Source organism: Eptatretus burgeri, chromosome 22 (assembly GCF_056783735.1).
Source record: "Eptatretus burgeri isolate ZD-2024b chromosome 22, Ebu_testis_v1, whole genome shotgun sequence".
Classification (NCBI taxonomy): Eukaryota; Metazoa; Chordata; class Myxini; order Myxiniformes; family Myxinidae; genus Eptatretus; species Eptatretus burgeri.
This window is the reverse complement of record NC_140982.1, coordinates 1,222,428-1,249,915: the sequence shown is the minus strand read 5'-3', so window position 1 is coordinate 1,249,915 and position 27,488 is coordinate 1,222,428. Positions and strand designations below refer to the sequence as shown.

General features: G+C 47.2%; 3 protein-coding genes across 11 annotated transcripts in view; 2 read left to right on the top strand and 1 right to left on the bottom strand.

Moving 5' to 3' along the window:
• LOC147008046 (uncharacterized) overlaps positions 1–4,982 on the bottom strand; it is a 19,762-nt gene extending 14,780 nt beyond the window's left edge. For 2 of the 3 annotated variants that reach the window (XR_015053648.1, XR_015053651.1), the window contains exon 1: positions 4,846–4,982. The gene's annotated coding sequence lies outside the window, so the exon portion shown is untranslated. Of the gene's footprint in view, positions 1–4,796 lie in introns of all 3 variants that reach the window. The other variant, XR_015053650.1, reaches the window with a different exon arrangement.
• The window catches only part of LOC147008045 (gap junction gamma-1 protein-like), a 24,063-nt gene extending 13,345 nt beyond the window's left edge, over positions 1–10,718 (top strand). Inside the window, exons 1-4 of one of the 3 annotated variants that reach the window (XM_085865659.1) lie at positions 4,952–5,079; positions 7,363–7,690; positions 9,101–9,704; positions 9,933–10,718. In XM_085865659.1, coding sequence (XP_085721785.1) covers positions 7,389–7,690; positions 9,101–9,701 — 903 coding nt within the window. In that variant the 5' untranslated portion in view covers positions 4,952–5,079; positions 7,363–7,388 and the 3' untranslated portion in view covers positions 9,702–9,704; positions 9,933–10,718. Of the gene's footprint in view, positions 1–4,951; positions 5,080–5,445; positions 5,755–7,362; positions 7,691–9,100; positions 9,705–9,932 lie in introns of those variants that run through there. The other 2 variants (XM_085865661.1, XM_085865660.1) reach the window with 2 other exon arrangements.
• On the top strand, positions 7,466–27,488 carry LOC147008044 (RNA-binding protein 47-like). Of its 5 annotated transcripts, none has more exons than XM_085865658.1 (8): positions 7,466–7,588; positions 17,781–17,932; positions 18,361–18,542; positions 22,795–22,905; positions 23,005–23,179; positions 23,720–23,808; positions 24,579–24,956; positions 26,849–27,488. In XM_085865658.1, exons 2-8 carry the CDS (start codon positions 17,872–17,874, stop codon positions 26,960–26,962), a joined length of 1,110 nt encoding a protein of 369 aa, XP_085721784.1. In that variant the 5' UTR covers positions 7,466–7,588; positions 17,781–17,871; the 3' UTR covers positions 26,963–27,488. The 5 variants fall into 5 exon arrangements, with proteins under 5 accessions (XP_085721784.1, XP_085721783.1, XP_085721779.1 ...); XM_085865657.1 differs by lacking the exon at positions 7,466–7,588 and adding an exon at positions 13,569–13,913; XM_085865653.1 differs by lacking the exon at positions 7,466–7,588 and adding an exon at positions 13,570–13,885.

Below are 27,488 nucleotides of genomic sequence, written 5' to 3'. Positions count from 1 at the left end.
ATTATCCATGTTCCATTTATAATCCATGGTTCATTTGTAATCCATGTTCCATTTGTAATCCATGTTTCATTCTCCAACAATTTTATTGACTGAACCTGAATTGATCAAGCAAACAACACACAACCCCTACGTGTCTCCCTCATCCCTCATGACGTGTCCCCCTCATCCCTCATGACGTGTCTCCCTCATACTTCATGACGTGTCCCTCTCATCCCTCATGACATGTCTTCCTCATCCCTCATGATGTCTCCCTCATCCTTCATGACGTGTCTCCTCAATCCCTCATGACCTGTCTCCCTCATGACATGTCTCCAAGGTGTCTCCATGCTGACCTTTGTGGTGGCAGATTAATTATTTGTGGATGATGAGGCCAAACAAAAAAAGGAGTTTGTTTCCGGTTTCCTACCGACCAATTGCTTTTATATGCGACCCTACGATTTTTGTTGACAATTTGGACTTGGGCACATTTGACTCGGGCGCCGCCATTTTGAATCACGCGTGTTCCATCAGTGAGAGTTTCAAAATGGCGGCGCCCGAGTCAAACGCGCACGAGGACTGCTTTGTGGATCGGTCTTTTCACGGTTAGTTTCACCTATTGTGGTGGTGATGATTGTGACAGTGGTGATGGTGGTGATGGTGATTTGGTGGTGGGTGGTGTGGTGGAGGTCGTGGTGTGGTGGTAGTCGTGTGGTGGTAGTGGTGGTGCAATAGACTTGCAAAAATGCACTAGACTTGCTGTTAAACTATATATTGTTGTGGTTACCAAATTCGCAAACCACCATTCAGGTCCCTTAGGTGAGATATCTCGGTAAGTATATATATATATATATATATATATATATATATATATATATATATATATATATATATATATATATTAATAAGCAATGCATATTTTCAGCAGGCATGCATTGTTAAATATGTGGAGAAATTTAAGACAGAATAAAGTGCATTTTAGCAAGTCGAGTGCACCACTACCACCACCACACCACCACCACGTTCACCACAACCACACTACCACCACCATTACCACCACCACCACACTACCACCACACTACCACCACCATTACCACCACCGCCACCACCCCCCATGACCACCACACTACCACCACCACCACCACACCACTACCACCACCACAATCACACCACTACCACCACCACTACCACACACCACCACCATTACCACCACCACACCACTACCACCACCACACGACTTCTACCACTACCACCACCACTACCACCAAGGAAAATAAACATTTTTCATCGAGTTATATGAATATATTTATGGCAAAAAAAATTGTCAAAAAAAAAAAATATTCAATTACCGAAAGACTAAATTCCCTTCCTCCCCAATTTTTTTCGGCCATGCAATAGGAAACAAATGTTTTTCTTTTGGCCTTCATGATTGCACCTCCCAGAATACAAAAACCCGAATTTATTAATTTATATCGTCACGTGTCGCTGGCTCGTTGGAGGCAGTGAGTTCTGGTTGGTTTTGTTTTTGATCTCATAAACCATTCTGATTGGTTCCGTTGACTTGTAGCCCACAGCACACATGCTGCAGCATTGCTCCACCGGACGTCATCAAATCACATTGAGGACCAGCAGGAGTTGCAGTGTCGGAAAAGTTTTTTTTTAACTTTGACGCTAATTTTTCTCAAACTTGTGCACAGAGTCCAGGAATACTTGGCAGTGTTGTGATCATTGAAGACGTGGGGGTCACAGGTGTGCACACCGTAACATTGCAGGGATTGTACATAAGAGTGCGGAAAGTTGGAGCGACACCTCGTCCCCCAGGAACGTACACAGCTGGTATTGATGAGGTGCGACGGTGTCGTTCATTTCAGTTGATTGCAACAAACGTTTTTGGGTTTTTTTCTTCCTTTTTTGAAGACAACCCGGTGTCACAAACTACCACCCCGAAGGTGTACCTGCTCATGTGCTCTTTTACCAGGTTAAATCAGCCGAAGAAAACGGCCGAAGATCTGCACGCTCGGCAAAGATGTAATGTACGCTAGTACCGCCGAGGTACCATGATGGTTGTTTGTAGTCGAGCCAGGAATTAAATCGAGACTCGATTGTTAAAACAGGATTTCCTGTATTACTTCTGAGCTATCCTGTCACCTTGATTGAGGCAGAGAAGTGGGGGAGGAGTGGACCCTTGTTTGGCGGTGAGGGGTGACAATGATTCCAAAAATCCCAACATTTTCCATTTGTAAAATGCGTGCCCTTACATGCGTGAAAAAAATAACAATTGTGACGTCAATCGTGACGTCATAGCACCGTGTCCAGTCATTGGTTTGGTAAATAAATGGCCATAACTTGGGAACCACTTGTCCGATTATTATCAAACCTTGAAAAGGCACATACTCATGTCCCCAGCAATATACCTGGCAAGTTTCAATTAGATCGGACCAGTGGTTGTAGAGAAACAGCGGTCACAGACAGAGACACACACACACACACACACACACACACACACACACACACACACACACACACACACACACACACACACACACACACACACACGTAGAAGACTTGTAATGAAACGGAATAAAAAAAGGTTTTTAACAGAGAATTTGGCATTCGCAAACGCGTCGTTACATTGTGCGAGAGTGGAATCCATTTGAGACGGACCGCAGTTGTACAGGTGACCACAGGTGTGGTGATAATACTGTTATGAAAACTGTATCGTTGAAATAGGGTGTCCCAAAGGACCCCACGGTGATATCCGCTGGCAAATGCAAGAACACATGAATTCTGCACCAGTTCTTCGTTATCGTCCCGCACGACGGTGAACATCTACAATGTACGGTGAACAAAAGTTACGGCGGAAGGTCATCGTGTTTCAGCTGTCGGACGATCCAGGTGTAAATGACATTCTCGGGTCCACCTGGTGATGCCGTTCTGTGATCTTTTCTGATTCGATATTTCCTTTTTATCTCTCGTCTCACTTCCCTGAACGATTTCCTTCTGCAGGTCAAAGGGGATGAAAGACTTCTCATCAGTTCCGTGCGATGGAAATGCAGCTTCCCCGCACCACCACGGAGTCGTGCCCCGCGGACCAACGGTCGGTAAACCTTCTTTGTTTTCGCTGCTGGTTTCAGTTTGGCCCTTTTGGTGAAATTATCCACAACTTTTATAACGGCCTCAATTATTCCCACCTTCGTGTGGGCTTAGCCGGGCAAAAAGAATTTGGCCCAAGTCTTTCACGAACCGGTTGGCTTGGCCTGACTTGGCCAAAATAAAGGAAAGGAGTCGTGAGAATAAAAATGGTACGTGGAGGTGAGCGGAGAAATCTGAGAGGAGGCCGGTGATGAAGATCGGGTGGTTGAGGATTACGAGGTTCTTGAAGGACATCGTCAGCATGACTCTGTGGATTTATTTATTTATTTTAATCAAAAAGAGCAACACAATCTGGTGAATTAAAATGGCGTGCAGCTCATAAAGAGGTTGGATGTTTCACCACGCCATTTCGATGGCGCTGAGAAGGTTGAAAATGGGTAGAGAAGGGGAAGATCACACCGCGGATACACAGACTAACCTCACAACGCATTTCCTCCCTCAAACCCCCGGACACGGGGCAAGGATCGATGTCTGCACAAACTGATGAAATAACTAATTCTGGGGGGCCCTCGGTGTACGTGGATGCTCTCCCCCAGGGTACATTTCCCATACCGTAATCACCATTTATCTCACGTTTCTCATTTTTGTGACTCGGTACCTTCTGAATAGACGATGACGATGGCTGCCCCTGATTGGTCTCACAAACAATTCCAAATGAGGAATTTCTACCAACGAGGACTACACTCGGACGAGAGGAAAAACGTTTCGCTCGTCCTGCCGCAGAATGTAAGGGGGATGTAACTTTTGATAAATTATTTAATTACTCCCCACCATCCTTTGTTTCAGCGTGACCTGACGCGTCACGTAACTTCCTTTACGTCCTTTCCATACCAAACGGTTCTTCGTCCCACGGACGATGCCAACAGGGGGAAGTGTGCGGAATGACCCGGGTACAGGTCCAGCGGTGCTTGATGTCGGCCAACACGATGATCGCATCATCTCTTTTTCGCACTCCCCATCGCCCAGCACGTACTTCAACCTTCGCCCAACTCTTCTCCGTGAACTTGGATACCTTTCAAGAGGTCGAATCGGCCGTACGACGCAACAAACACCTGGTTGCCATGCCAACCCGAGTAGAAAAGTGTGTCAACTGGGCGTGGCCTCCAAGGAGTACCAATCACCGGTACAGGAAAGTTAAGACCACGCCCTCTGATGATTTCCCACTTCCAGGTCCTGTTTATCTGCCTTTGTTCCCCCACTGTGTACATGTAAACAATAGGGGAATGTTTTCATGGGACTTTGAATTATCTTTCAGCCAAATGTTGTTTCGTTCCACGAGAGGTGCAATGATAAAGTTCCGGAGGTACCGGTGAACCTCAGCCGAGAAGGGGATTGATACCTGAGGGTTGGGAGGGGTGAAGGAGGGTTGATGAGCTGTCAGAGTACCGACTGCACGGCTACAGTGACACTGACAGTGCATTGACATCAAATTAAATTTGACACGGAAAGAATTCTGTTGTGTTGAAAAAGGAATTTGGAATTTGTACAGAGTGCCGGCGATGACTTGCCTCCTCTTCACGAAAGACACCGTGCGATTTTTAACGGCTCCATTAACGATTAATGGAGCACACACACGGTGATGGATCACCCGACATGCGAAACACCAGGGTGGTAGTTTACAGCTACATTAATAATTAATCAAACTCACATCGATCTGTCTCGTTTACCTGTTCAGATTTCCCGCCATTTCAAGGTTCCCTTGTGCAGTCGACTTACTGTCTCGGTGAATCGATTTTGACAGCGCCTTTTGATCCGTTAAGGAAGAAGAAGAAGAGTGTAAAACGTTTCATTTGAATGAGCCAATCAGCTCATCGAGCGGTGACGGCAGCGAGTGACGTCACACCTGATCGTTTCTCATCCCTTGAATGAAAGCTCCGGGAATCTTGAACGGGTTTGCAATGGCGGACGCTCGAAGATCTGTCAAGTGGGTGAATAGATCAGCAGTTTTTGGTGAGTTGGTTTACTCTCTTCGCTTCGTTTTCACGTTCGTCCTGTCATCGTCATCATCCCCGGTGTTGTGAAAAAAAATACAAAACTTTATCGTTGAGAAACCGTTGCGGCCTGTTTCTAGTCAAGACGTTGTGAGGTAGGCCCCAAATTAATAGCAAATTCAGAGCCCGGCGAGGGAGAGTTCCGTTCCGTGATACATGTAAGCACCGCACAGCTGATGATTTTGACGCAATTTCCGGTTACTTCGGCCTGGATTCGGGATCAGCGATCAAGTAATGTAAATCACGATTAAAAATTATTTTTTTAATGATGCGGGAGATGTCTTTATTGAAATTAACTTTGGGAAAAAATAATTAAAAGAATAAATAAATAAACGATCACTTCTGGTCAAGAATAAAAGAAATTAAAAGTTCCAGAAAGTGTTTCAAAATCACTCCCGGTAATGTTAAATACAAAATAAACACTTCCTGTCATGAAAAAAAAATCACTTTCGGAAGTATAAAATTCACCTCAGGCTAAAAAAATAATTGAATAAATAAATAAACACTTCCGGTCATGATCTCCCGGCATGCATCATTCCCCATGAAAAAAACCGGAAACAAAAAAAAACCAGAAGCAAAACAAAAACGGAAGCAAAATGGTCATAGCCAACGACACGGATTCACAATTGCCAGGGTATTGTGTTGTTTTTGTTGCTTCCTATTCTCTCATGTGCACGCGTTAAGTAATATTCACAAGATAGAAATAAAACCCAATCGTGTTTATACACCGCACAGCGTTTAACAACAACCGGAAGTAAAAGGTGATAGCTAACGACACGGATTCGAAATAGCCAGGGGTATTGTGTTGTTGTTGTTGTTTCCTATTTTCTCACGTGCACGCGTTAAGTATGAAGCTCACTGCGTTCGCCATTAAGAGTGGGGAAGGATGGAAGAGGAAGAGAGGAGGGAGAGATGATGGAGGGGAGGGGGAAGAAGAGGAGGGAGGGGTGGAGAAGGAAGAGGAGGGAGGGGGTAGATAGAGGAGGGAGGGGGAAAGAAGAGAAGGGAAGGGAGGGGGAGAAGAGGAGAGGGGGAAAGAAGAGAAGGGAAAGGGTATATAGAGGAGTGAGGGGAGAATAGGTGGAAGGGGTAGAGGGAGGAGGGAGAAGAGGAAGGTGGGGAGGGAAGGGTGGGAGAGAGGTGTGAATGGAGTGAGGGAGGACAGAGGAGAGGGGAGAGAGAGGAAGGGAGGGGGAGGAGGGGGGTGAGAAAACTTAATCATCCACCATTGTGTGAAGGCACATCGGCCTCAGGCCTTTGTTGTTAGTCCATGGCCGAGTGAAATTCCAAAAAGAAGGGAACTTGGTCTCGTCGTCCACCCAGTTTTCTCATATCCCCGTCCACAACGTTTCGAGGTGTCGTGCTCCATATGGTGTTTTGACCGCACCACGAAGTTTTGGAATGAAGAATCACAAAAAAAATTCTTGTATCCGGATCCGGATTCGGATCTTCACCCAAATCGAATCAGTGAGTCCGTGTGACGCAATCAACGTGTCCACCAAATTTTGTCCGAATCCGTTGTTTCATCACAAACCTGCATGCTTCAAAAAGACCTCGTCTCCGCGGATTGAGGAAGAAGAAGCGGGACCTCGAGCCTGACGGTTCCATTTATTATGGGATGAATGAAGAACCTGTTACTGGGACACGGGGGGAGCACACACACAAGGATATAGTAATACTTCTCGAAACAATAGAGAACTCGAGACAAGTTAATGACGCGCCATCGCAAGTCACCGCGTTTCCCAACTCAAGAAAAGTTGAAAGACGTTAAAACGTTCCACCAGCAATGACCTGATGGTAAAAAAAAACAAATAAATGTCCGTTTTGACCCCTGTTACCCCAAGTCCCCAACCCCTGGAACATGAATCTGGGCTCAAATCCAAACAAACCGTTCGATATTTCAATCACCCCCCCCCAATGTTGATCACACACACAAAGTTTCGTTGTTTTAACATGACAAAGGTGTTTTCATCCAGTAATCATCAACAACTTTTGAAACCAGGCCGTTGTTGTGCTCGGCAGTTGTTGTGATGATCGTTTTGGTTCCTCGGAACACCGATGACGTGTTACCGGCAATGTACGATGATCATTTTTTAGGGTTTCACCTCAATTTGAACCAAGATGATCACCTGCAGGTTAAATTAGTTAAACTTTAGTTAATTAGTCAAATTTTGGCTTCTGATGATGATGATGATGATGATGATGAATCGGATGAAATTGCTCCCTCGGACGGTCTTTGCAGGGTTCTTCCTCCGTTGACTCTTCGGGATGTCCTGGGGATACATCACCAGTCTCCTGCAGGAGATTGAAAGTCACTCGACCTACCTGGGGAAGCTTTGGTTCCTGGCCTTCCTGGTGCTTCGCATCGTGCTCACAGGTTTGGCTGGCGAGTCGATCTACTACGACGAACAAGGATTCTTCACGTGCAACACCATTCAGCCGGGATGCACGAACGTGTGCTACGACCGGTACGCTCCACTCTCACATGTTCGATTCTGGATCTTTCACATCATGGCGGTCGCCATTCCCACCATCCTGTACGTCGCCTTTGCTTTGCATCACATCTCAAGGTGGGATTGGTTTTGATGGATTGAGGGAGGTTGCTATTCGCGTTGTGTGCATCCACAGCTGATAGCCCTGTGTAATCTGGTCGACGCTGACCCCGTTGACGCAGCATGATCTTGCTGCCCCGTATCCTCAACGACAAAAGAGCCGGACACCGATCATGCGTAAGAAGGTCCGTTCTGAGTGTGGGAGGTCATCAGTTCAATCTCACTGGATATCTCTCGTGCGTTCGATGTTTGGGACATTTTGTAAATTTTTTGAAACAAAGCTCCCTCGCTGAGAGAATCTGGTGAGCAGGATCAGCGTCAGGAAAACGAGTCACCTGTCCATACAGCCTCAGCTGACGCTCACGGACCATGCAGGTAACAAATCTCATTTGAGTCTCTCTCAGCAACCGCTCGTTGGACGCAAAGTCCGACCAGCGATAGCCAAGGATTCTCCGAAGAGACCTGGTACCAAAGGAATTAAGTCTCCGTCTCAGATCCTTGGTCAGAGTCCAAGTCTCACATCCGTAGAGCAAGACTGGAAGCACCAAGGACATGAAGACTCGGACTTTCGTCCTCCCGCACAGGTACCGGCATTATCCGAGCAAAGACCTTCCCCGGCACTGAGAGCAGCGTCACCCCTCGGTAGTTGTCGCAGTCTTGGCTTTTTTTTTCTTTTTTTTTTTTCAGAGAGGGACAACAAGGCCCCTATTCGAGTCAGTTGAGATGGTACATACCCGTGTTCCAGGCAGAGCACAGAACTCCATGCAACGACACGAGTGCAGCATTTCCACTCGCCTTGAGAAGTTCAGCATGGATGCCACAGATCCCTGGAGCTTTATGTGTGTCATGAAAATGGATGAAAAACTTCGATGAGACGTTATTTTGTGGAAGCGGTGTTTTCCACTAATTGTTCGGCAATTCAAGTATTCAAGAAGCGGTGGAGTACCACGCAGAGCGGTGGAGTTCGCAAGATACGTTTCTTGGCACAATTGACCTGCTCATGGTCACATATCTTTTCCACGTATCTCACAGGATTGTTGGTTGGACAGGCGACCGTGACGCGCCATGACATGTTGGAGTTGCTTCATTCATGGTTTGTGTGAATACTCGTTTGCTGTTATGAGCAGGAGGTGGGTGAGGGAGGGGAGGACAGAATTGGAGTTTGGAGGGTGGGGGAGAGCAAATATGGGACAGAGTCGGACGGTTAAGGACTTTTGGTGGATGGGGGGTGGGGGGGGTTGTGGTTGGGGGGTGGAGTGGTGAGGGGGTTTTGAAGGCTTGGAATGGAGATTTAATTGATGTCTTCGGGTTGGCAGTGGGGAGGCGAGGACTCGGGGTTGGGAGGCTGAGGTTGAGGATATCATTTCTGAAGTCGCGTATTGACCAACTGTTCTTTGTCGTGTGCTAATCTTCACTCGTTTCGTGTAGAACCACATCACTGGCAAAACGACAGGACGTTGTGCAAAAACCTCCACGTGCTAAAGAAGAAGACAATGGAGGAGAAGATGGATCGACGTTCAACGAAGAGGTGGAGCTGGAGATGCTGGAGACCTTAACGAATCAGATAGCCGTCGTCGATGACTCCGCGAAGCACGACAGAAGACGATACATCAAGAGAGACGGATTGATGACAGCCTACGTCCTGCAGCTCATCATGCGCAGCATCTTTGAGGTGGCATTCCTTGTCGGTCAGTACTACGGCTACGGCTTGGAAGTTCCTGCCCTCTACCAGTGTGTCCGGGAGCCTTGCAAACACCAAGTCGATTGCTTCGTCTCACGGCCAAGCGAGAAGACAATTTTCCTGTTGTTGATGTACGCCGTCGGAGGACTTTGTCTTCTCATAAGCATTGTGGAAATGTTTCACCTGCTCATTGGGGAGGTCACTGATGCCATTCGTGTAAAGCGAATACGTGAAGATGTGGCGTTGCTCTACCAGATCAGAAATCATGGTTTCTCTGAATCACGTGGAACACCATCCGGGCTGCCATCGTATGCCAGCGTGGCTCGCCCCTCCTGTGATGCTAAGTGACAGGTAAGAGATGACCGTGAGATCGTTGTACGTTTCTGTCCCGAGAATGTCGCTTTTGGTGGTGGCCTTTTGTGACCGCCACGGGGAATTAGTGAGTGATTAATCTGACATTGATGTAACGGAACGATGCAATTATATTTCGGTCCTTTATCATGACCTTTGACATGACTTTTAATGGTTGATGGTGATGTTGAGTTAATGAAATATGTGATGATACGTCTGTTCAAGCAGGATCACAAATGGCCAGCTCTGTGGACACGGAGACGGAGGTGCTGAGGTTGTCCCGAATCCTTCGGATCACCCGGTGAACTTTCCGCCCGTGGAACAGCTACCTGAGGACGCACTGGTAACTCACACCGAGCAGGACCTCACGTGGTCTTGTCAATAAGACGTGATCAAAAGCATTCAGGAGCCGCTGCGGAGCTCCGGGAAGTGGTTCGTGTGAATTTCATCCTCGGAAGCCTCTCGACCGCGTCATTGATCAACGTCATCAGCCTGGTGGTTTGGGTGTTTGGTTATGTTTGGTTTCAGGAAAGGGATCATTTCGCCAAATGGACGGGATCGGAGGGTTTTCACAGATTGTTTGTGTGTGTGTGTGTAGATCACTCGTTAGTTCAGAAAAAAAAAACTCTTTGTCATTCTCACCTCATTCTTTTTGCGAAGTCGTTCTATTTACAATTCCATTCGTTACAGAAGTTTAACACTCGTGATGTTTTCAAACAAAAAGACAGATTGTTCTTTTTCATTCTGAACTCGTTCTCTTCACTGTGACATTCGTTATCACGGAGTATGTTCGTGCTCTCTCTGCGGGATGGGATGGGAAAAATGTCTTCCCCTTCAAATGTGTACAAAATGCTACTGCACTGAAAAGCCAGCACAGAGGGAAGTCGTAAGCCTTTAAGAGCCATCTGTGAAGTTTTCATTATGAAAAAGGATGAAAAAGATGTCGGAATACATCGCCGGAGTACCAGATTGAGAGATCGCAACAATGAGATCACCTGGCCGAGCACAATAATGGCTGAACAACGATCCCAACGGAAGGAAGTGACTCTCCCTCTTTCTCTCTCTCTCTCTCTCTCTCTCTCTCTCTCTCTCTCTCTCTCTCTCTCTCTCTCTCTCTCTCTCTCTCTCTCTCTCTCTCTTTCTCTCTCTCTCTCTCTCTCTCTCTCTCTCTCTCTCTCTCTCTCTCTCTCTCTCTCTCTCTCTCTCTCTCTCTCTCTCTCTCTCTCTCTCTCTCTCTCTCTCTCTCTCTCTCTCTCTCTCTCTCTCTCTCTCTCTCTCTCTCTCTCTCTCTCTCTCTCTCTCTCTCTCTCTCTCTCTCTCTCTCTCTCTCTCTCTCTCTCTCTCTCTCTCTCTCTCTCTCTCTCTCTCTCTCTCTCTCTCTCTCTCTCTCTCTCTCTCTCTCTCTCTCTCTCTCTCTCTCTCTCTCTCTCTCTCTCTCTCTCTCTCTCTCTCTCTCTCTCTCTCTCTCTCTCCCTCTCTCTCTCCCTCTCTCTCTCTCCCTCTCTATCTCTCTCTCTTCTCTCTCTCTCTCTCTCTCTCTCTCTCTTCTCTCTCTCTCTCTCTGGTATTGTACCAACACCACAAGAAAAAACACATTTTTACTCGACTTTAAAAAACAGTACAACCACATAAAAACCACAACCTGATGGATGCCACTTCCACATGCGCAGAGTGAGAGACCCTCCGAAAGAATTCGCCATCTGCCGTCAAGTCTCTGTCGTGGATTGCAAGGCATCGTGGTTTGTAAGGAACGACAAAATGCGTAACAATGCTGTGACAAGCAACACAATGGTGTGACAAGCAACACAATGGTGTGATAAGCAACACAATGGTGTGATAAGCAACACAATGCTGTGACAAGCAACACAATGGTGTGACAAGCAACACAATGCTGTGACATGGAACACAATGGTGTGACATGCAACACAATGGTGTGACATGCAACACAATGCTGTGACAAGCAACACAATGCTGTGACAAGCAACACAATGGTGTGATAAGCAACACAATGCTGTGACAAGCAACACAATGGTGTGACAAGCAACACAATGCTGTGACAAGCAACACAATGCTGTGACATGGAACACAATGGTGTGACATGCAACACAATGGTGTGACAAGCAACACAATGGTGTGACAAGCAACACAATGGTGTGACATGCAACACAATGGTGTGACATGCAACACAATGGTGTGACAAGCAACACAATGCTGTGACAAGCAACACAATGGTGTGACATGCAACACAATGGTGTGACAAGCAACACAATGCTGTGACAAGCAACACAATGGTGTGAGAGCACACAATGTCATGAGATCCCACACACGTGAGGTGACGCAAAAGAGATGACACCATGGTGTTCAAACAAGGACGATATCAGCAACTTCATCAACAACAATGGTGTGTCGAAATGGGGAAGTGAGGTCAGCTTCTCAACCACGAGGTTTCCATCATGTTGTTGCAGGTCCTCCGATAACTCACTCGTTGTGGTCCAGTTCAATTGGTCGTGAAGGCCCAACAAGGTTTAACGACAGTAAACAGTCGATGTGGGACCGTGGCCTCGATTAGTCTTACGTTTGATGACTGATGACGTCATCTCATCGTTTTGTTGCAGTTGCACCTTAAATTGGTGCAGTTTTATCACACCTGGACATTTTTGTCGTTGATGGATTCATGGAGCCCACCGGTGCCTGCTTTGTTTGTACGAATAGTCTCCGGAACCTCATCCACCGAGAGAACGTTCAAAAAGCTTCTTCAAACATTTCGTGTTCGGCAACTTCAATTTACCTTTCGTACTCTTCCATTTTATCTTCGTATTCCTCCGTTTCCTCGTCATCACTCTCATTTTCTTCCTCTTCATTATCCTCTATGCCTGGTGTTGGCTTCATGGTTCGGGTGGTGGGCTTGGGATCCCAGGATCCCAGGACAATTATGATCTCGCGGTGATGGGGAACACATGTTGTAAATTTCATCTTGATCCGAGACATGGTCTGGCAAGTCGAATTATTTAATTATTTTATATCTGTGTTGTTGTTGTTGTTTTATTTATTTATTGTATGAGGCTCACTTGGTTGTTCCTGGATGGGTTTGAGGGTGGAGGAGCAGCAGCTGAAATGTGAATCCTTGATGCGTGATGTGTGATCCTCGTTATCCCCGGCTTCATGTTTGTTGCATCATTTCACACCCGGCTCGTACTCAGTCAAAGACCTCTTGTCCCAACTTTTTGTTTCTTTCAACGAACAAATAAAACAAAAGCATTTCAACCACACGAGGTACACAAGGAGTGGTGGGATTCCCTCTCCCCTTTCACTCTCACCCCTTCTCTTCCCAGATTCCCACCTTCGATCCATATTTCTCTCGACGGCTCCACCTCCACCATCTTCTTTTACCCCCCCTTTGATTTCCCCCCCCAACCCATGTTTTGGCAGAAAATTACCAGGAAATTATTTGTTTTGTTTGCAAAGTCATGGCTCATGAAAGAGCGAGAACACTGAACGGATTAGGACGTTACAGAACAAAAGAAACGGAATGGGGGGGGGGGGGTTGATTATGTTTATCCTATACCTTCGACCTGAACCTAGGTACCACCAACACGAGATTTTGCAGTGAAGCTAAGATTTTGAGATCGAAAAAAAAAATTAGTCGTCGTTACGTCATCACGCAATGAGGACGTCGTCGTCGTCATCACGTGCCTCGTGACATCGTGCCTTCCAGGTCGATGGGAACAAAATTAAATAATTAAAAACCAAAAATAAAAAAAAATTTTTGTTCAATTTGGAAACACGACGGAGTTTGTAAAATCTGATTTTATTTGTAAATACGTCACGTGGTCATGTTTGTCGGTCCGTTGGAAGAAATCACTTCCGGTCATGGTTCATATTCACGGGAGGATTCCCTTACCGAGCTTCTTGGTGAGTGAACACACCCCGAGTCGAGGGAGCTTGGTGTTGGAAGGTTTTTAATGAAATAAAACATTACTTTTGAAGTTGAACACCACATACCGATGTATATTCGGAATAAAACACGTTATTTTTTTATTATCGTTAACAAGTTAAATAAATAATCTTTCCCGTAATTTGTTTTTCCCGCCAATGTCCGTCGGTTAAAAACGCGACCCTCGCGACTCACGTGGTCCGTTGCTCTCGTTTTGAATCGGTGAACGGCTTTTCCCGCTCATCAGGTGAGCCATTCCCTGGGTCGCTGGGACCGTAAGTTCATGTTTGATATCGTTGTCATGGACACGAGTGTTTACGTATTTAAAGGTTTAATAAATTTGTATATTTTCAAATGACGATTAATTAATTTACGGCCGAGAACCGTTAATCAAAGCGAGACACGATTGATGGCGACCTCGACCTCGTGTAACGACGGACGGGGAGCAAGAAGCGATGACGGATGTCGATCAGATGTGTTCAATCGACGTGATCGGTTCGGTCCCAGTACGTGAGTGTTGAGGGTGTTTGTGTGTTCTCCACACACACACAAACACTCACACACACACACACACACACACACACACACACACACACACACTCACATTGGTTTGAGCACAACGAGGAAAACAGTTCCATCTGATTGGCGGGAAAATGGCGACTTGGTGTTCGGAAGAACAGCACATGGAGGGAGACGCGCAGGAGGGAACCGGAAGGTCCACTCTACTCGGTGGAGCGGGTATCTCCGGAACCGGAAGGTCTACTCGGTGGAGCGGGTATCTCCGGAACCGGAAGGTCCACTCTACTCGGTGGAGCGGGTATCCCCGGGACCGGAAGGTCTACTCGGTGGAGTGGGTATCTCCGGAACCGGAAAGTCCACTCGGTGGAGCGGGTATCTCTGGAACCGGAAGGTCCACTCTACTCTGTAGAGCGGGTATCCCCGGGACCGGAAGGTCCACTCTACTCGGTGGAGGGGGTATCTCCGGAACCGGAAGGTCCACACTACTCGGTGGAGCGGGTATCTCTGGAACCGGAAAGTCCACTCGGTGGAGCGGGTATCTCCGGAACCGGAAGGTCCACACTACTCGGTGGAGGGGGTATCTCCTGAACCGGAAGGTCCACACGATCTGGATCCGGATCTTCACCGAAATCGAATCAGTTAGTCCCTCGTCACACAGACAACTGGACGACGTTTGAAACGTCCATGAGGAGTGGTGGCTCGTGATGAGGAGGGGGCAACGAAGTGAGCAGAGACTGTGATCGTGTGTACGTAATGTTTACAGTTAAGGGTCAGAGGTCATGCGGATCGAAGCTCACCTTGACCTTTCACTCAATGGTTCTTGTCCATGAGGTCGATAAGTGATGGAATCAGAAACAAGAACTTCTTCATACGTTCGTCAAACACCTGAACACAGACAAACACCTGAACACAGTCAAACACCTGAACACCGCAGAACATCTATGATTGATTCTTCTCCTTCTTCATCACTCGGCTCTCAGGCCAAACGAGCATGAACTCACGGATTTAATTGTTTTGTTTTAAAATTTGTTCTTTTGTTTCAGTTCTTTTCCTTTCCCTCGCTGTTCTCGTCCCCACTCCTCCACCCTCGATCACAGGACATTCAAGGTGAGAAACTGCTCGTTTGAATTGATGTGGTGTACATGTAGCACAGGCGTGATGGTCCAAGTGGCCTTCGTCAAAGTTCCTTATGTATCGCTGTGATCACACCAGGTGGGGAACACACACCCAAACATGCCAACACTATGACCATATAGGCCATCATTGTTTCCATTGAGACCACCACTATGCCCATATAGGCCATCATTGTACTCATGGAGACCACCACTAGACCATCATTGTTCCCACTGAGACCATCACTATACCCATGCAGGCCATCATTGGACTCATGGAGACCACCACTATACCTATATAGACCATCATTGTTCCCACTGAGACCATCACTATGCCCATATAGGCCATCATTGTACTCATGGAGACCACCACTATACCCATCTAGACCATCATTGTTCCCACTGAGACCATCACTATACCCATGCAGGCCATCATTGTACTCATGGAGACCACCACTATACCCATAGAGACCATCATTGTTCCCACTGAGACCATCACTATGCCCATATAGGCCATCATTGTACTCATGAAGACCACCACTATACCCATCTAGACCATCATTGTTCCCACTGAGACCATCACTATACCCATATAGGCCATCATTGTACTCATGGAGACCACCACTATACCCATAGAGACCATCATTGTTCCCACTGAGACCATCACTATGCCCATATAGGCCATCATTGTACTCATGGAGACCACCACTATACCCATCTAGACCATCATTGTTCCCACTGAGACCATCACTATACCCATGCAGGCCATCATTGTACTCATGGAGACCACCACTATACCCATAGAGACCATCATTGTTCCCACTGAGACCATCACTATGCCCATATAGGCCATCATTGTACTCATGGAGACCACCACTATACCCATCTAGACCATCATTGTTCCCACTGAGACCATCACTATACCCATATAGGCCATCATTGTACTCATGGAGACCACCACTATACCCATAGAGACCATCATTGTTCCCACTGAGACCATCACTATGCCCATATAGGCCATCATTGTACTCATGGAAACCACCACTATACCCATCTAGACCATCATTGTTCCCACTGAGACCATCACTATACCCATGCAGGCCATCATTGTACCCATATAGCCCATCATTGTTCCCATACAGACCATCACTATGCCCATATAGGCCATCATTGTACTCATGGAGACCACCACTATACCCATATAGGCCATCATTGTACCCATATAGCCCATCATTGTTCCCATACAGACCATCACTATACCCATATAGGCCATCATTGTACTCATGGAGACCATCACTACACCCATACAGGCCATCATTGTTTCCACACAGACCATCACTATGCCCATATAGGCCATCATTGTATCCATGGAGACCATCACTATACTCATACAGGCCTTCATTGTACCCATATAGCCCATCATTGTTCCCATACACACCATCACTATGCCCATATAGGCCATCATTGTATCCATGGAGACCATCACTATGCCCATATAGAACATCATTGTACCCATGGAGACCATCACTATGCCCATATAGACCATCACTATACCCATATAGACCATCATTGTACCCATGGAGACCATCACTATGCCCATATAGACCATCATTGTACCCATGTTGACCATCATTGTACCCATAGAGACCATCACTATGCCCATATAGGCCATCATTGTTCCCATACAGACCACCACTAAACCCATATAGGCCATCATTCTTCCCATACAGACCACCACCATGCCCATATAGGCCATCATTGTTCCCATACAGACCACCACTATACCCATAAATGCCATCACTGCGAGGGTTAAAGTACATCCAGGACCCCCCTGTACAAACCGCTCACACCATACCTGTAAAACAAATATTACCCCGGAAGTGAACACAGATTCCACACATTACGGCCATCTTTGTCCCCAAGATGAAGGACCACCACCGTGTTGTGAACGTCATATTAAAGACACCACCACTAAATATGTTGTAAGTGACCTAAACGTCACATCCTGTAACTATGTAACACAAATCAACGTTTAAAACAACCACCTTACCTCCACAAACACGACACGGTGATGAGTGCAAGGAAACAATCCGTTGCGGTGATCTCGAACCGAAGGCCTACGAACATTTTTCGCGGCATCGTTTGACCTTCGGTCTCATAACTCCGGATGTGAACACGTCTTGGATTTGGTTTATCGAGGATTTCCGGAGCGGGGTTTCACGGCGAGGCTTGACAGGTTCTCCGCTTGAGGTTTAAAAGAGGCCTCACGCCTCGGATGTCCTTCCTCCTACTGTACGTCAAGCATCAACCTCACACTGTACCGGCATCTCGAGGACATGGGGATGGGCCAGGCCATCTACCTGGCTGGGGGACGGCCAGACGGAGGCCCCGCTGCTCCCACACCTGACCCGACGTGCCCCAACCACACCGCCCGACGGACGAACAGATTTGTGGACAACTGTTTTTGTTTCGTTTCAAAATAACAGCTTTGTCCGATTTCCTTTTTTCCAGGTACCGCTCCGATTCCTGACCTGAAACCTCCGAGGACGGGTGTTGCCCGAGGAAACGACCCCCCACTCGCATCGTCCGCAGAAACGTCATCATGAAGACGCCTGGATGCACGATGTGGAATCAAGGACTGTGGAGGTTCCAGCCACCACACGGTGAAGATTTTAAAATGTTGTTGGAACCGGAAACATCGGCGATTCCACATTGTGTCTCCCAGGAGCAACCGCTCCGTACACACTCACACCGCACGTTTCCGCCACTCCACCGCCCCATCCTTCCCATTCAAACCGCCCCTCCTTTTCCCCCTCACAATATCTGGCCCGATGAACCCCCGCGTGGTTGCGTGAGGTCAGAGAGGAGTCGTCCCTCACACTCCGTTCTGCTTCTTTCTCCTCGGTTCTTCTTGCCTCCTTTTCCTCCCAGGCCACATGTCGGGTACCTTTGCTCGTGATAAATAAATAAACAAATGTGTCACTTATTGATCTCTGGATCCCAGATGATGAATCAGGAATGCTGAACCGTCATCAGTTGATTTGGTAAAACATTGATTTTATTTATTTTGTCTTTTTTATTTTTTTTCCAGATGGGGAGGGCCCTCCTTCACCCGACTGTGACGTCTTCATCTGGAGCATCCCGCACCAGGTGTTTGGAGACGAACTCTTACCCCTGTTTCAAAGTGCTGGTCAGGTGTACGACATGTGGTACGTGAGAAGATTCTGGATGAGACGCCGTGGCTACGCTTTGGTCACCTACACCGATCAGGAGGTTTGTCGGTGGTGAGGGAGCGGGAGCAAACGGACGAAAGAGGGAGCGGGATAAAAACTGTTCCAAGGACCGTCTACATACTATGTAGTGCACCGAGCACCAGGTGGTGATTAGTGGATGCACTGGAAGTGTTGATGAGTCATTTTGTTTAATCTTTCCTCTTAATGTACGTTTGTGTGCCAAGCGCTGATAAGAACGAGATGCTGAAGATGTTCCACAGAACATAGAGCGAAACTCGACCCCAGGTTTGGACTCGAAATGAGCCGTCACCTCCATGGTGTTCAATTTGGGAAGCTCTGCCACATACGCTTACGTAATAAATAGATGACGTGGGACGTAAAGGAATCCCCATTTTGAGTGCACAGGCCTCATAATGGGAAACCGCCCTTATTATTCCAAAAGTTTTGAAAACAAACAGGTGCACACACCTGTTTGCGCCTTCTTACCTGACCTCACATTTCAATGATGGATGCTTCGATCCCAGGTTCAGAAGACGTACTCATTGTTTGTCTGTTCAAGTCCTTGTAGTGCAAGTCATCGTGTCGTGGGTCTTCAACTTGCTGATAACATTCTGTACGGTGGACACAGGAACATCAAGGTCTCTGGAGATGGACTTGTAGCCTCGAGATTGTCCACGCTTGGCTTCAATCTTGTGACTGACCTCCTCAGACAATTCTCTGTTTTTCTTTGTCTTCTCCATGCTCATTGTGGTACCCAGACATGAAATCCGAGCCATATCCCTGGACATATCATGTGCTTTTGACACAGTCTGGCACCCTGCCCTGCTCACCAAACTCTCTTCCCATGGTATCCAAGGCCATCTCCACTCATGGCTCGTAGACTTCCTCTCCTGTCGCAGTCAACGTGTGGCCCTAAATGGAGTTCTCTCATCCCCTCTTCCTGTCCAGGCTGGAGTTCCTCAAGGCAGCGTTCTGGACCCTGTTCTTTTTCTGGTTTTCATCAATGATCTCTCCGACTGACCTTTTTCGCTCACTCGACAAGGTACACAAAAAATATATATATTTGCGGTACGCACAGTGACACAAAATTGATTTTGATATTGCAGGTTCCTGCAACTCACCGCAGGTGAGTTCAATTCCAAATTAAAGGTGAATTACCTGCTTGAAATCGAATTGTCCTCAGGTCCTCAGACAGTGATTTCCATCATGCTTGTTCAGAATCGACCCATCCCCTTGTCTGGTGGGATTCTAACTGTTTGATGCGTTAGAGAAGGGTAGAGAACGGGTTCCCTCTCTTCTGGGATAACCTTTTCCTCTTCACGACACGTTCATGACGTACGATTTTACATCAGATTTCATTTCTGCGTGAGCGATATTCACCGTTCGTTCATGCCGCAAGATATTGTTGTGGTTACCAAATTCGCAAACCACCATTCAGGTCCCTTAGGTGAGGTATCTCGGTAAGTGCATGTGTAGTTAGGCCCAAACCCGTTGTCTAGTGGGAATACATGTCATTTATGCGAGCTGCGACTCTTCAGGATAGCCGTTTTTCTTTTACTATCTTTATTTTGGACCAACCGCCATGATTACCACCACAATCACAACATCAACCACCAACCACAACGCCGCTTCACCACAACCGCCACGACCTTCCCGTCACACCTCGCAACCGTAGCATCGCCACCGTTCTTGCCCCGCTGTGGGTACAGGTGTTGGACTCGTGCAGGGCGCGCGTCGAACAGCGTGTACAAAATCACGGATTTTGTGCTTCAAAAACGGATCAAAAACGACACACGCCCACTTTTTGCCGTCCAATCGGTGAGCGAGGGGCGATTTGGCCCCGCCTCCAGGGCGATCGATATATGCAAATTTATGGATCAAAAAGCCTTCACGCCCACTTTTTCTCGGGCCAATGGGGAGCGAGGTGAAAGGTCGAAGGGAGGGGGTCAAAGATGAGAGGGCGAAGTTAGGGGGCTGATAAAAGGACCGTGTTCGTCAGTCACGAGAGTCGGAGAGTCCAGAGGCGGAGAGTAGGAGAGTCCAGAGGCGGAGAGTAGGGGAGGCGGAGAGTAGGAGAGTCCAGAGGCAGAGAGTCGGATAGTCCAGAGGCGGAGAGTAGGAGAGTAGGAGAGTCGGAAACAGAGTCAAGACTTCGCGGGCGGTGGAGCTGCTCGTCGTGTGCGTTGGAGTCGGAACGGAGGGGACGGAGCTGTGGAAAGGCGGCGACACCAGACGAGGGGGTGCTCGCGTCGTGCAGGGAGCTGCACCCGAGGGAGGCCGACAGCGCGACCTGGCCGAGGTGGAGACGCTCGTCGCGGGATAATAAAGATCCTCTATACCCCGAGCATCAGCAACCCCCTCCTGTTTCCCCCCGCGCTGAGATAGTGCGACCAAGGGGGCCCCTTTCCCACCCCCGACCAGACACTGTCCGCGAGGCCCGCGGAGTTGAGGCGCCATCGCCGCTCCGCGTCTCATCACCAGACGGGTAGGCCGACCCGGTCTCGGCCTCAGGCCCGCCTCATCCTTGAGGGTATTTCTTTTCCTTGGTTTTGGGTATGTGTTGTCGGCGCCGTCTGTGAAGTAAAATTGTATAAGTGTTGCCGTGTGCTCGGTAGTCGGTATTAGCTCTGCATTGTGTTTTCGCTTTTATATTTGCTTTTTGTGTAAATGGAATTGTGTTTTTCTTTTCTGTGTGCTTTTGGTGGAATTGTATATGTGTGCTTCCCGTGTGCCGCGAATAAATGTGCTTTGTGTTGAACTGTTTCCCGCTTCGCTTCGTCATTTCTCCCATTGAATCCCCATCTTGCTTCACGTAAAGGGTTGGTAGTGGGCTGAATACGCCCGATAATTAATCGAACCGTCGAGGTCGACGATAACACCGCTCGGTTATTCTGATAGTACGGAACGGGTCGCTGAAGTGGCCCGTGTCCGAAGTCGACCTGCGGCGAGGTGCGATCGCCCGGTCTACCCTCCGTGTGGGTACTTAGGTAGGTCGAATTTGGCGAGCAACCCTATCCCACGCGGGGGCTGATTGGCTCGATCGCGGTGAGACCGAAAGGTCCACCCGTGACTGGTTCCCGGCGTTAGTCCGAGAGGGTCACGACTGGATTGTCCGTCCGGTGGGCGACGTGCCGCGATTCGAGTTACGTGGCCGTCAGCACGCCGGCGGGCGCGAATACCGCAACAATATCATCCCAGCGGATACTCGTCCGGCCCCTTTCCATCAGGACACATTGGCTTGGAAACACACGATTTATTTACACATTTTATTTTTGGTTTTCATTTTTTCACATTGAACTTACATACAGGACATTTGAATCATTAAAACACACCGCAAGCTATTCCTGAACAGTTCGTTCTGACGGTCAAACATGGCTGTGGTCTCGGATCATTTTATTCTATGAATGATTGTTGAATTCTTTATTTGTTTGAGATTATTTTGTTGATTGAACATTTCATTTGAATTCATCCATTTAATCGACAAGGAAAATAAAAAGTTCTTCGGTTTATTTATTTTTTCTTCATAATAAATTCCTTGTTGACGTTTCAACTTTTCCGTGATTGTCATGTCCTTCCATGGATCCAGCATTGTCCGAACCCAGACAGACTGGGAGATTATAATTCCCAAACTAATTAACCTGTCATCGTCAGCGTGCACCGGCGGTGAACGCTCAGCCGCATTACTTAAGATCGAATCAAGATAAGATCGGTGCATCGCCGAGGGCGCGTTCCCCGGTCAGGAGGCCACGCGACCTCTAGTTAAACGGCGAATTAGACGGTGGATGCTGGAGCTCGTTGTTAACCAATTGGCGTTCGTGGTTGTTAAGCAACCCACCACACCACAAAGTTAATTGTGAGCGGTGGCCGCAGGTTCGGTTCTTCCGAGAAGAAACGAGGATTAACCCCTTCATAATACACTCGGTACCCGTGGCCGTAACATTATTGTCCGGGACATTTTTGGGTATCTGTGGAATAAGCTCAGATTTTGTGATTTTTTTCAGATTTGTTATTGTTTTGTTCCACTGCGAACCAAAGAAATAGACACGTAGATACCAAAAGATTTTTTTTTATTTCAACAATTTTCTGGAAGAAATGGTGTATAATTTGAAAATCGTGCAAGGGTGCTAATAATTTTGGCCACGACTCGACCTTCATGATTTTCTTTGCAGTTACTCCTTGTTTGTGACACCCGTGCACGTGTTCCCATCCAATATTGTTGCATGTTATTGTTCCAAGAAGATCATGTGATTATCGAGCAAACTTTGCCTCCTTTGGCACGTCGGATCTCATAGGCCGCTCATTGTGCCGTGGCCATCTTCCACCGTCACACACTGGAGAGACACCGGATTCGTGTGGCAATGGGTTTGGACAAGCATTGCCTTCTCATCAAAGGACTACCCCGGGTAGGTCATCTTGGAAAAGGACTCTGAACAGTTTGCTTGCTGTGCCAAGTGTCGAGATTTCCATTCCCAACAGTGCTAACTCCGGTCACCCGTGTGCAGGAGACGCGTCGACAGGACCTAATGGAGGAGCTGGAGAAAGTGACACCCGGCGTACAACACCTGCTGGTTTATCAAAACGAAATGTTGAAAGATCTCACTCGAAACAATGCTTTCGCTTTTGTGGATTATGAATCGCACCGGGCGGCTGTCGGGGCGCTGAAGAAGCTGTTGGCTGGTTTGTGGGAGATCTGTTTCAAGTTTGCTTCCTCCATAACAGGAGGCTTTTAGAGGGTTGGAAGCAAGGTTTCGAAACTGAACTCAACAATGACGTGATAGGAGTTTGGAATCCATTATATATGTTTCATTATCATCTCAGAGGGGTCCAAATGTGGTGAACAGGTGAGATGAGGAGTGATTTTTTAAGCCAACGACTGTTCGTACTGTTTTTGCGAGTTCCTCTTTTAATGGCGCCAATTATTCCCACCTTCTTGTGAGCTCGGATGGGGAAAGTTTCTGGTGCAAGTCTTTCACGAATCAGCTGGCCAGGCCTGATGTTTGTCTGAAGAATGGCGGGAATTTGTACTTTGGTAGCAAAGGTAGTGCAACCTCAAGTATGAATGTGAAGATATTTTTCATGTGTAACAAGAATTGCAAAGGAGTAGATTTATTAGATGGGGGGGGGGGTACATGAGTTATTTGTTGCCATGGCAACACCAACATGTTCAAGTGTTTACAACTGTTTTAACTTACCATTCCTTTCTCCTGCCCCAAAAAGAACCCTTCAGTCTCTGGCACCAGGTGGTGGTTGTACGATGGGCCTTCCCAAGCAACAGCCGGGACGAGGAGCTCAAGTTCCTGTTGCAGGTATTGCTGAAGCGAGAGGGTCACCGGTTAGTTTAGGACGGTGTTTACATCGGGGTGGGAGGTGATGGTGCACTTGTTGGGAGCAATCAGAACCGGTCGGGATGTCGAGAGCTCGGTACTCTTTATTTCCCTTGCTCAGTTCCCTTCATCCTCCACTTGCTCAATTGGAAGGGAACACCGAACCATCATCTTAACCCTCAATCTTCTTCTTCTTTTTACCCCACATGCGTAAAGCGAAAACCGCGGTTAACCAATTAGTTCACCCGACTCTTGTCCGCCTGTCTGGCTGTGAAACAAAATTGAAAATCATTCCAAACATGAAACTTACTGTTTTTTTTAGTGACGTCACAAAGGACACAAAAAACAGACATGAAGAATGAATGTAATGTGTTAAATAAGGTGGTGTAAGAGACGCTGCTCAACGGCGGTAAACTTCCGAAAGTCTTTTTTTCCGGTTTATAGAGGAGGAATTCGTAATTTGTTTTGTGGGCCGGCGATAGCTCGCCTTCTCTTCCCGAAGGACACCGTGGGATCTTTAACGTCCGCCGACTAATTCCGGCATGCGGGACGTCCAGTTTAACGTCCATTCGAGGCACGGGCACATACAGTGATGAATCGCCCTGTCTGTGAAACACCAGCATGACAGTTTATAGCTGGGTCGGGATTACAAAATATTAATTACGGATTAGCTTGCAAAGCTGAGTTGCTCCTGTAATCTTTCTGGCTGGCATGGAAATTTCACTTTGTCTGCTTGTGGTGTGGAATACCAGTTGGAGGAGGATCGAGTCAGACCCGTGACCCTGCCAGGTGCAGAGATTGCTGCGGGATTTCTGAACAGCGGTGAACCCAGACAACCACAACCACATCCCCGAAGTACCGGCGGCCATTTTATACCCCCTCATTCACAGGATCAGTCGAGTGTCGGAGTCACAGTCGACGGAGGTACGCGACGCTTGGCCGTGAACTACTGTGGAGCGCTCCAAGTATCGCAAAGTCTCATGGAAGAACATCAGGGACGCAATATGAGGTCCACTCGGACCGCCACATTCCTTTTGGAGCTTTGGAGTGCTCAGCGTGGTTTACCTGCTCCCTCCTACCTGCCCTTTGCGGTGAAACATCCGGATGGGAGGTGTTTGCTCGGTTACACGGTGAGGCCTGCGCTTTGCATCATGTTTACTCCTCATGACGTCAGATTCTTCTTTTTTTTTTCTTTGCAGGACTGAGGCTCATGGAAGAGCACGGTGGAGCGGGTAATGGGAGTTTATAAGGATCGTCAGTTGGATTTGGGGGTAAAACAAGGTGGTGGTGCGCTGCTTCCTTGAACTCCTGGAGGGAAGAGTGAGGCAGAGCAGCCTCTGGAATGTGGTTCCACATGGACGGGAGAAGCGAGGCATAAAATACTTGAGATGTGCATGAGGAAGAGAGAGTTCGGATGAGAGGAGAGAAGTTGGTCCATGTTTTCGGATGGTGAGGTGTCGATGGAGTCATCACTGTTTGGTGGACGGTTCAGTACACATATAAACATGAGGTGGGAGTGGAGGGGAAGCCGTAGCTAGAGGTGTTCGTGGGGGTGTGGAGGAGTGAGGGCAGTGCATGGAGAGTGAGGAATAGAGTTTTTGATGAAGAGAGCAACTCCTCTACCAGGACGAGGCTGAGGTCTATCATATCGGAGGAGGGAGTAACCAGGGAGAGATACTTGGGAGTCAGAGACGTCTTGAAGGAGGAAAGTTTCTGTTCGGCAGATTATGTCTGGTTTGTCAGTGGTAACCTGAATGGAGAGATCAGTCTGGTTCGAGCGAAGGCCCCGGATGTTTGAGGTCCACACTGTTAAGGAATTGGGAGGGAAGGAAGCTTTGGGTGCAGGGGAGGGGAAGGGGGTGAAGTTAGGAGGAAGGACAGGTGGAGGTTGGGAGAGTTCTTGACAGTGTGTTGGAGATTACAGAGGATCTAGAGGAGAGGTTCGGATGGGGACAAAGAACTCGGAAGTGAAGGGATGAGTCGCAGTGGGTCTAATAAGAGAGGGGGAAAAGGGAGGTAGAAGATTGGAGGAGGTTGAGGAATGAGAGGAAGCTTTGAGAAGGGCAGAGACAATGAGAGCAGGCACGATCATGGGGGAGGACGGAGAAGGGTGGGGTAGGGAGAGGGTAAGCATGAGACTGGGTCGTGGTATGGTAAAGCTTTGCGGAGGGGAGGAAGAAGATTTGGGGGGTGGGAAGAGGGGGAGATGTGATGAGAGGAACGAGAGAGCAAAGAGGATGGGGGGGCAAGATGGGAGGAGGAGGGAGGAGGGATATTAGGGGAGGAGCTAGGAGGAGGTAGATTTAAGGAGATGGGATGAATTTGCACTGAAGTTGGAAAAAAAAAGTACAATTAATGATGGAAGACAAACAGGGATTCCAAAGTGGGATTTTTTTTAATTTGTAGGTCAGATTTGTTTAAATACATTGGAGGATGGATGGAGTTCAGAAGAACTGAGAGAATGAAGGAAGGAAGCGTCGTTGTAACAGATGGAATTGTTCGACACGGGATGAAGTTAAGGTTGAAAATAACTCAGGTGTTTGAATAAGGAGACGAGTATGGCAGAGAGAGGAAGTCAAAACATTGTAAGAGACCGTTTTTTTTTGAAGATGATGGAAGAGGGGGGCAGAGTGAAGGAAGAGTTTGAAGGAAAAAATTGTGAAGGTGAGTGGTGAATACCTTCACGATCAAAGTGGGATTGGAAATGTGGAAGGCAAAGCTGGAAGAGGAAGAGTCTGCAGTGGAAGTCACATTGTTTTGGGAGAAAGGTGAGAAGGGAAAAGATTCTTATTTCATGTGTATATATATATATATATATATATATATATATATATATATATATATATATACATTGTTTTGTTAAGACATGAAACAGAGGGTATAGTTGGGAGTAATTGAGGGAGCGATGGAGGGATAATGGGGGGGAAAAACTGAAGGATTATGGAAGTTTAACCTGTATACCTGGCTGTGAAGTGTGTGCCTCCATTTTCAATACCTCCCTCAATACTTTGTGTCCCCACAGGTCACCGTGTCGGGTCTTTGTGGAGGGACTTTCCGAATACTTGATCGAACCAGGGAACGTGCAGCACAGATCGTTTTCAACCGCATCTGTTGTGGACGTTTCGATGGAAACTGACTTGCCCGGAGTTTTTTGAGTTGAATGAGACTGGACCGTTCACCCGACACTGATGTAGATGGTTCACGTTTAGGATAATCTCGTTTCGTTTCATTCCGGGTTATCACCGATGATGATCCAAGACACCTCTTCTTATTTCAAATGTCATTCTCAAACAATAAGATATTCACTGTCGAGGGACAAGATTCGTAAAAACACTGATTGTTCAAACTCCATCTTTATCTCTACCTGAGCTATCGGAACAGGTGTGCCCTTGTGTCCCTCCAGATTATCGATTTGCTTCCTTTGTGTTCATCTTTAAATAACCACTTGTATTACCCTCTCCATGTTTATAACACTTTAACCAAGCATTTGTTTAACATTTAATTGTTTCATAACAACGGTTAATTAAAAAGTTAAAGTTTTATCACAACAGTTCATTAAAAAGTTTTAAAAGTTTTGAAAGTTAAAGTTATAAAATAACGGTTCATTAAAAAGTTAAAGTTTTGAAAGTTAAAGTTATATAATAACGGTTCATTAAAAAGTT

Excerpts from the sequence above, each read along its gene's own strand:
- LOC147008044 (XM_085865658.1), top strand. The coding sequence starts at position 17,872 with ATGAAGACGCCTGGATGCACGATGTGGAATCAAGGACTGTGGAGGTTC. Across the intron at positions 18,543-22,794 it reads TCACCTACACCGATCAGGAG|GCCGCTCATTGTGCCGTGGC; the intron begins GTTTGTCGGTGG and ends CGGATCTCATAG. Across the intron at positions 22,906-23,004 it reads TCATCAAAGGACTACCCCGG|GAGACGCGTCGACAGGACCT; the intron begins GTAGGTCATCTT and ends ACCCGTGTGCAG.